Source organism: Lupinus angustifolius, chromosome LG09 (genome assembly GCF_001865875.1).
Source record: "Lupinus angustifolius cultivar Tanjil chromosome LG09, LupAngTanjil_v1.0, whole genome shotgun sequence".
Taxonomy (NCBI): Eukaryota; Viridiplantae; Streptophyta; class Magnoliopsida; order Fabales; family Fabaceae; genus Lupinus; species Lupinus angustifolius.
In genome coordinates this window covers 6,087,472-6,097,882 of record NC_032017.1, presented here as the reverse complement: position 1 = coordinate 6,097,882, position 10,411 = coordinate 6,087,472, and the positions used below count along the sequence as shown (strand labels likewise).

The 10,411-nt window shown below is 33.2% G+C and overlaps 2 protein-coding genes across 2 annotated transcripts; one reads left to right on the top strand and one right to left on the bottom strand.

Moving 5' to 3' along the window:
• On the top strand, nt 1,324-3,296 carry LOC109356622. Its single transcript, XM_019600035.1, has one exon. It carries the CDS (start codon nt 1,515-1,517, stop codon nt 2,958-2,960), a length of 1,446 nt encoding a protein of 481 aa, XP_019455580.1. The 5' UTR covers nt 1,324-1,514; the 3' UTR covers nt 2,961-3,296.
• LOC109356623 (indole-3-acetic acid-induced protein ARG7) lies at nt 3,565-4,595 on the bottom strand. The gene has a single exon (XM_019600036.1). The coding sequence runs from the start codon at nt 4,398-4,400 to the stop codon at nt 4,026-4,028; it is 375 nt and encodes a 124-aa protein (XP_019455581.1). The 5' UTR covers nt 4,401-4,595; the 3' UTR covers nt 3,565-4,025.

The following is a 10,411-nucleotide window of genomic DNA, read 5'->3' as shown; positions in this document are numbered from 1 at the left end:
GGTAAACAACTAATCTTATTCGGGGTGTATGGTCGCCCCTCCTAGTAAGTGTTGTTCACAGGAATCGAATCTTTGACTTTTTGATTTGGGCAATGACAATTATCACACAAAAAGTAGACAAATTTTGTAGATGAAGGTGTAAAGAAGATGATGTCTTTGTCAATACCAAATTAGTGAGTTTTCTTGTTTAGATTATGTTTTTGTCATGGTTTCCTTATAGACCTGAAATCTTATAGGTGACTTTCAACATGGACACGCCTATGTGGTTGGATTGACACACCAATTCCCTTTTGGATTTTACATGGAAGATGGCATATAGAATGGAAATATGCAAATCAATTACCCACCATGAACCTGAACTTGAACTTGAATCTGATTTCGAGTGTGACTGTATGTATGTGATATATTTATATAGGATAGTTATTAGTTTCACATTTAATATATAAATCAGGTTTGTGGTCGAATATCACCTATACCAAATACAACCTAAATTTAATATTTGATATCATGGAAAACTCAAATCTAAACTTTGTTAAAGTGAATTTTTTATCGTTAAATTCGGTTGAGTTTAGATTAGTACTCATATGTTCTGATTCGATTGTCATCCCTAAATATTATTCCACTGTGTTTCGGATAATGTGTGGTTTTCTTTCACTCCAAAAGGTATTTTGTTGACATACATATTATATTATTATTATATAATAATAACATATAATTAGTTATAAGAATATTTGTAATATATATTTAGTACATTAATTTAATAGGTTGGACCTAAACCAAAATATTTTATGGTCTAGTGTTTAAAAACATCAACCCAAACAATTTGTAGATGACAATTTTTAAACATAATTTGATGCGTCTAATTTTTATCATGTGTATGAAAATTCTTCATTAATAAACGTAAAATTAAATAATCATCATTCATATTTCACTGTTATAATGGATAGAAGACAAATTTTATTTTATTTTATATATTTTAAAAAGGAGGGTTATATAATATAAGGTAAGGCTTGAAAATAAAAAATAAACAAAACTTTTTAATGTAATAATATATAATAGTTTACCTCAAATAGAACCTTATTTAAATTAGTTACAGTAATATCAACAATAGATTGGTCTGATAGTAGAAATAGATTGGTCTGATAGTAGAAAACTTATGTGATCTTCAAGAGGATCAAAATGTTAAAAATTTATTTTTTATGAATAATATAATTCCTTACTTTAAGAGTGAGAAAATACTTTTAATAAAACAGAAAAAAAAAAAATACAGTAATAATAATCTTAGATGTAAAAGTCTCATCCATTCAATCCCATCACCATTCATGACCACGACTCATACCAATCTAATTCCTTTTCACTAGAGCGTCAAACCCACTCTCCTTCACTCGCGCGTGAAACACCTCCCCAAAAGATAAGACTATAACAAAGACGAAACTTTGAAATCTCAAAATAAAAATAAAAATAAAAAACCACAAAATCTCAGAACCACCGTCGCCACCGTCACCACCACCGCGATGACCGATCACCACCCTCGGCTTCAGAATCTACGTTCTACCTCACAACTTCTTCGAGAAGCTTCTTATTCCTTCTCTTCTAACCTCATCACATTCCTCTTTCTCTCTCTTCTCATTCTCTCTTTTCGAACCCTAGTTGAAAATGGAACCTATCAAGTTACCACCTTCATCGACCGTGATCCTTCGCTTAAGGCTCTTCTATCTCGAATTGACCTTGCCGGAGCTGCGAACAACCACCGCCGGAGTGATCTCGCCGTTCATCGTCGGAGACGGCCGTTTCTTCATCTCACACGCGTCGGAACCCTAGATGATGATTTTTTCTCCGGCGACGAAGATGATGTACGGAGTTTGTTCGGATCAAATTCGAAACCACCGGTTAATGGAAGCTTCGTTGCTTTTGGACCCTTCAATCACGAATCAGGGTTTTCTGATCATGTAATTGATGATGGAATTAGGGTTTCTACAATTGTTCGTTCTGGAATCACGTTCAAGGAGAGTAAAGCGCTATCGTTGGATGAAGAAGATGAAGATAAAGAGATGAGCAATGATAATGAGGAGAAAGGGAACATTGATAGTGATTTTGATAAGAACAAGGAAGAGAAAGAGAGAAATGGGGATTTGGAAAATGGTCAACGAGAAATGGGAAAAGGCGTTGACTTTCAATTCTTGGTGAAGGGAATTGAAATGGGTCGTAGAGATGCTGCAGCTTTGTTCTTTCTTGTGAGTTTTTTATCTGCGGCATATGGGTGGGTGATACTGGTTTTTCTTGTTACATATTCGTGGGTATTAGGTGTTGTTTTTGTTGCTGTTGTTAATGATCTTGTGGGGAGGTTTAGTTCTATCACTGGTTCGGTTTTGGATGGTTCAAGGTTAGGTCTTAAAAGGCTTTCAGGGTTTATTCTTATGAAATGGGCTGTTAGGGATGCATTGACTCAGCTTATTGGTTTGTGGTATTTCGGTGAAATTGAAGATCAGTACTCGTTTTTCAAGCTGTTTGTTAGGTTGAAATTGATGCCATTTTCGGTTATGTCGCCATGGGTGAGAGGGTTCGAGAAAGAGATTTCAGGGTTTTTGTTTACTTGGGCTTTGGTTGATACCTTTGTGGCTTTTATATTTTCTGTTGATGCTTGGGTTGCCGTTGTAGACTCTAGGAGGAGTGGTAGGGAGATTGTGAAGGAAGGTTGCTACTTGATATCTACGATGTTTAACCAAGCATTCCAGATAAAATGCTTGGAAGGTGTAATCTGTGGGTCACTTATGAGATGGATTTTAGGCCGTGTTTGTGGGAGGTCTTTTGCTAAGATGTTTCAGTCGACAATGGAGGTTTACTTCATGGTTGTTTGGCTTATGTTTTACTTTGCAGCCAGGTATAGGGATGCAAATCTACAGGGTAGAAGGTTTGGGCTGCGAGAATTGCAGGGGATGATTGAAGAAGGTCATAGATGATAGTAGATGGTGGTGATTTGATGATAGTTTATATTAGCATCAACCTTTCACTGGTCTATGTCTCCCACTTTTTGCAGTCCCTGTTAACCAACCCCGCCATTCTTTAGTTTTGTCACCAACTATGTGTTGAATGTACTTTACTAGAAGGCCAATATGCTTCTTGTGTATATTTTGAATGAGTATACTTCATCTGTATATTATTCACAGAGTCATTCAATTAGCTCACACAATATATGTTGGTGATGAATGATGATAGTCTGAAATTACAATGTTTGAGAAATGAAGAATGGTAAGGATTTTCCTCCATGCAGCATTGAATTACGTTGTGATTTGTTTATCTTGTGTTTTGTTCTATTTTATTTTTTGGACAATTTATGTCACAAGTTGGGTATCATCTACAAGAACAGGGAAAAAACACAGTGTATTGTTGTTGCTATAGTTTCTAGCCCAGAACTGGAACAGTGTGTTTTAGCTATATATCTTCTATGGCTGTTGAAATTAATCTGTCAACATTCCTCTATGATTCTATAATCTTATTTACATGCCATTTCAGATTTGCATTATTTTTTTCAGTTCAATCTGAGCCAGTTTTAAGTATACCATACTAAGTATTTAGTCATTAATGCATTGATCTGTTGGTTCTATAGCGCTAGTTAACTAACTTACAATTGTTGGAATTTGGAAAAATGCTTTTAGTTTCATAAATTTACAAACTCTGCATCTTAAATGTTGATACGAGCTAAAGAAGAAAAGATAGAACAGGGTCCTTTCTGCATTGTCCTGAACGAATTGATTTACATTGGTGAGCTACATGACACTTAACCTCAATCAAGTTACAACATATCATAGCTACAGATATATCATCATTACCTGTTAGAGCTTCAACAGCATGAACTAATGATTCAAAAGATGATTTCTCACTTTCTAATATCGATGGCCAAGTGCACACCCCTCCCACCTAGTAGAGCCTGAGGAGGTTAGATATACGTAACTTTACCACCACACAAGCAAAAAGGCTTTTACCAGGATTGGACAACAATCGTTTAAGAAAGTGAGAAATCTTTCTCAGAGACACAAAAACACCCTCTCCTTCTGTGGTGAGGATGCACAACGGAGGACACTGAGGAAAAGATGCTCATCACAAGGAATACAAAGCTTTGAGTCTGCTGCAGTGAAATCATATTCTTCCCGAGCTTGATCCAGCAAGGCTTTGAAGAGTGGATGATTGAGTATTGCAATCCTGATGACAAATCTCTTGTGGTTCTCTCCCACATAGACAACCAAATGACCCTTTGGGACATCATTTGGGATGAAGCAACTTTCATGCTTGGAGGACCACATTGCCCAATGACAGCAATACTCATAGGCAGCACAAGGTATGATATGACTTCCCATTTTCTTCCACTTGTTAAGACACCCTCTCAGAAACTTGCCCTTCATAGTTCTTTGTTATGTGCCCAGAGAGAAGGGGAGGTGAGAAAGAGAGAAAAAAGTACATCAAGTTCTTTGACTATGAAAAGGTTTATATAATTGCAGCATGGGATTGGATAGTGTCAATTCTTGTGTTTGATGCTATACATAATCGGTCCTAAGTTCGGATAAAAGGTGAATGTTGTGTTAGGCAGTAAACAACAAATATAAAACGATGTTGTAGGTACGTATTTAAGTAAACAACATAATCAAATGCTTATTTAATAAACATTTATCACTCATGACCTTCTTATAAGTTTTTTTAGCCTGTTTCATAAGCTTTTTTTTATAAGTTTATTGAAATGAGTTAAAAAGAGAATATAGTAAGGGCATAAACTATATTACATGCTCTTCCAAAACACTGACTTAAATATACATGTTTGATAAGTATAAATAAGTTCTTTCAAACCTCCTAATGCTACTCTCACACTTAAATGAACATCATCATTTTTATTTACACAATTTTCATTGCTCATGAATGCATCTTAAAGTTTTGCATCCAATATAATTCGAATAATATTCAGTATACAATATATATGTAGTTATTGACCTTCAGCTTTGGAGCATTGCACCTTGATACGAAACTGTACCAACATGCTTCTCAATTATATGTGTTTAGAGAGGAAAGTATTGTCTTTTCTTTATGGGAGTTTGCTATTTTGCATACATGTTATTGCCTTAATGGTTAGAAATTATTTAAGGACCATATTATTATTTTAAGAAGTCACATGATTATGATTTTTTATGTAATGGGTTTATGATTTAATGTTCAAATCTAGGTATAATTAATTAGAGTAATATCCTTCTCAGGAAGTAAGGACTTTCTTTCTCTATAATTCTTGAAGGGTGTGGTTCTTGATCACTGACCTTTCGAAGTTATTAAAGTTATAGACCCCACAACTTTGGAGCAAAAGATAAGATATGAATGAGGGATGGGATAAGTTTCTTGGGTGAAGTGCAAACCCACTTATGTCTAATACATGGGATATATATAGATATATTATATATACATCACTTTGTTCTAAGTGGTTTCAGATTTAGTGAGTCGTTATTCTTGAAAATTTGTACTGCTAGTACTAAGTGTTACGAACATCAATGAGAGAATATTGGAAATAGGCTTAGTGACATCATAATATAGCATGTTAGATAAAGATGAAATTTAGTGCACCTTGTATTTTGGATTACTTGGTTTGATCCTTGGTACAGTTTAGTTACATGTTCGAGTTATGGAGTTGGTCTCTTGTAAATGTAAGATAAGATTATCTACTATAGTTCCATATAGGGGAATTTCGGATTGCCTTTTTTATCTATCAATGTAGTGAAACTAACTTGATTGGTATGTTTAATGTATGATATGGAAAAACTAAGTTAATCACTCACTTTCAGTATGTAGGATAGGAACATAGATCCCGTTTTCTGAAAAAGATATTGTTTATCTGTCTTTAGTCAATTAAATTCCACCAAAAAATATAAAAATATTAGTTTCTATTTTTATGACTTTTCTTTTTAATTAAAGACATTTTTTAATTGGACAAATACACAAATGGGGACAAGAATGTGGACAACTGATTTCTGTTCATAGAATTGGATACTGCTGTCTATTTTGTCAGCAACTTTTTTTCTAAGCATGTCTTGATGTGAATCTATTATTTCCATCTGGATTGGTTTCAGCTAACTACTTATCATTAGTAATCCATGATTTGTGAGCATGTTGGTCAAAGCATTCATTTTATTAAATTGACTAAAGTAAATGATGTACTATCCGTACAGTATTATTTTTTCAGTCTTCTAGTAGCTACCCATCTCTCACATGGGTTTGTGATGATTTTCACTATCTATGTCTTTCTCAAGAAATGGGCTATTATGACTATGCATTATTGTATAAGGTATGGAACTATGGAATAAAAAGAAAATATATTGAGTTGCAGAGAGAAGAGTGGCAGTTACTGTTCTTTACCCTGAACACTTTGATTCCCTACACCTTTTTGGTATAAAAGTTCAATAATTCTTAGAACATAGTCATTAGGTTTGAGTTACCAGTGATTCTTGCATGGGTAACATAATCATTAGACACTCTAAGAGGCTTGTCTGAAGACGTATATATGTAGAGACACAATTAATAAACTCTTGATAACACATTAAAACTTTAGTTCTAAGTAAAATTTAGTCAAAAATGATAGTACCAAAAAATATAAATACACTTGTCTTTAAATATAATGTGTTACATATGTCTTCATATTTTTCCCTATGTATAGGTATTATGCTTATAATAGTCTATAAGCATCACACTTATGCTGATCATGATTTTTCTCCAAATAGTTAGAAGCCTTTCTTTACATTGTAGTGATACATAATACACTCGAACTAGTATGATTTCCAGGGTTATTAAGGTAACCTAATGACTATATATGTATTAGAAATCTTAACTAGGATATTCACCTTTAACTAGGATATTGATTTTTACTGGTTTCACTTTCAACCTTCCACCCCATGAATGGAATATATCAATTTATTGTTTCAAATTTTAAAATAACATTAAGCTTTTTCTTAGAAGCAAGTGGCTCAGAAAGATGATTGAAAACCAGCATATTATTCATCCTCTATCAGACAAATAAGGGTTATGTTGGTTGGTTGAAAGGAATAGCATGTCCAGTTTGACACATCATTTGCAGTAAACTGTCAATAGTATTGTTCTTTGAGGTGTGAGACAGGCCAAAGATAGCACTGCATAGTAAGGATAGAAATAGGTCAGACATTGGCTTAAATAGACTCGGCCAAATTAACGTAAGCTCTTTTTTCTCCATAAAAATTAGTTTCTGGTAGCTAACTAAAATTACCAAATCAAGGGAAATCTGGATGAATATGTGGATTAATAAAAATAGAACTCCATTTCTTATAGAAAATATGGTCACATACTATTTATTTTCTCTTCCTATTTATATCCAATAACCTACTTTTGCTAGGTAAATGTTAGGATATTAGTATTTTGTTATGAGTGAGACTCGAACAACCTCTTTTACTCTATTCCTTGAACCTTTCCTTATGACTCTCATCCAACAACCTACTATCACGGTTTTAAGTCACAATTGCAATAGTGGTTGCATTAATTAATCTATGATTTAAAACCTTATACTAGCTTTAAAAAAAGGTCTTCATGTTTATCTTGTATAGAGTTCTATAGAACAATGTTATCATTGTTACTTTCTTCACACCTTGCATAAATATCTAGCCATTATATCATATCGGTGCATATGTTGATGTAACAGCTCTTCATAGATCCTATGGCTAACGAAGTATTGTCAAGGAATCTAGTATGTACACAAAATTTTATTTAAGATAAACATGATACATGCATGCTACACGGTTCATGCAACAACAAATTTTGTACTTGTGCATGGCTTAATAGTGAATCTAGTAACTAGATAAGGCACAGTAGTTGTGCAAAATAATATGTGATAAGGTTCATAATGAGTGAGGAAGCTTATTAGGGCATTGCAGGCCAAGCAAGGGACATGGTGCACATGAGGTTTGGGCCATAGGATGAGTTTGCTATCTATTATGTGTAATGTGTATTAAAAGTCGTGTTACCGAATGACAGTTATGTGACCACAACAACCGCAATGTAACTGTATGAGACCGTATTTGGACTGTATTGAACCGTATTTTGATAGCATTAGACCGCATTAATGTCAAAATAGTTCAGATCGCAACGGTCGCGTTTGCAACGGCCGACCGCAATTATAGTACCTGCGACTGTAATAACGACCGCAACCACAATTGAAAACATTTGTTTGCATCCCAAGAGCCATGTTGTGGATCATAATTATTTGATTTGACTCCCTTTGTTCACGTTGCACGTGAATTCCACTGATCATATGAGTTGGTTCTCAAGTTCACATTATCATTTTGTTCATAGTTCTCACTATATGCCCCACCCACATGCCTCTATTAATTCCTCTCCATGCTTCCTAAGAAGAAGCATTGACCCCTTTACACTCTTTTATATGGGAATTTGTTATGACTAAATTTACTATGTCAAGTGAATTTGTGGAAACCTTGGTTTCAGAAAATTTTGCAGCTCAACCGATTTGGCTTGAGCTAACTATTAGTAATAAATACTCTTCTCTTCAACAGAAAAAATAAAGATATTATATCATAGTCATCAAATGTCAATTCTTTACCTGAACACACTTTTTAATGCATTCTGTGTTAGACACAATTGATATAATCTAAAAAACCAGTAAAGGGCTAAAAAGTAAGGGATGAGAGTGTTTGATAAACCAACCAGCTGATTACTTAACATATATTTTAAATAATATAAAATGGAGTTGAAGGATAGGGCTCACAATGAGAACAAATTCGATATTTGTTCAAAATTCGACTTATTATTTGATTCAATAAGCTTCGCTCATGAGCCAAATGAATTGAACTTGAATCAAGTACAGTTTGACACATTAAATTTGTGAGTTGTCTCGTCTATATATATCTATAAATATGTATATTATATATATATATATATAGAGAATATTTAATTTTATATATAATAAATAAATAATCATCATTTGAGTTGATAAATTGATTCAATTGAGCTAATGAGTTGAAATAAAAGTTCATGAACTCTTAACGAACCAAACCAATTCGTGCTACCGAGTTGAATTTAATAGTTGACGAAATTCAATCGACCCAAATTTGAGCTGGAAACATAGTTCGTTTCGAACTCAAGTCGAGTTTCGAGCCAAACAAATCCTTATCGAGCTGAACTCTACTGGTTGAACTCAATTTGACTTGTTTCCAGCCCTAGTGTCACTACATAATTCTCTATTAACTTATATTACTTTGTTTGATAGTTAATAATGATTAACAATGAATAATAAATGATATACTCGTACTATAAAAAAAACACTTACATATATTATTCCTACAAGCATATTAAATCCTTGTGATAATTGAGTTGTAGTCATAGACCGGTATCCTTTAAATATTTATGCATTCTTGAAAGATGAAGATTGTAAAAGATATTTGAGTTTAATCATGCATCCTCCTATAATTTCAGTGGATTAGGATATTATTTCATGTTGCACTTGTCTAATATTTTACATTAATATAATTTAAAATAGAAATATTATAAAAAAATAGTAATAAAATCTTAAGCCCACTACTATAGCTTTCACAGGTAGGTAACCTAAGATCATATTATAAAAAAATAGTAATAAAAATCTTAAGCCCACTAACAAAAAAAGAATAATAAATAAAGAAAAAACAGAAAGAAGTCCAATGAACCGTTGAGCCATAATGTGCCCAAAGATTCTCATAATCTGATTTGGAATTAGGATCACCTGTCCTAACTTGGTATCCTCAATCCTGTCCCGTACCATGCCTCTATTAATTCCTCTCCATGCTTCCTAAGAAGAAGCATTGACCCCTTTACACTCTTTTATATGGGAATTTGTTATGACTAAATTTACTATGTCAAGTGAATTTGTGGAAACCTTGGTTTCAGAAAATTTTGCAGCTCAACCGATTTGGCTTGAGCTAACTATTAGTAATAAATACTCTTCTCTTCAACAGAAAAAATAAAGATATTATATCATAGTCATCAAATGTCAATTCTTTACCTGAACACACTTTTTAATGCATTCTGTGTTAGACACAATTGATATAATCTAAAAAACCAGTAAAGGGCTAAAAAGTAAGGGATGAGAGTGTTTGATAAACCAACCAGCTGATTACTTAACATATATTTTAAATAATATAAAATGGAGTTGAAGGATAGGGCTCACAATGAGAACAAATTCGATATTTGTTCAAAATTCGACTTATTATTTGATTCAATAAGCTTCGCTCATGAGCCAAATGAATTGAACTTGAATCAAGTACAGTTTGACACATTAAATTTGTGAGTTGTCTCGTCTATATATATCTATAAATATGTATATTATATATATATATATATAGAGAATATTTAATTTTATATATAATAA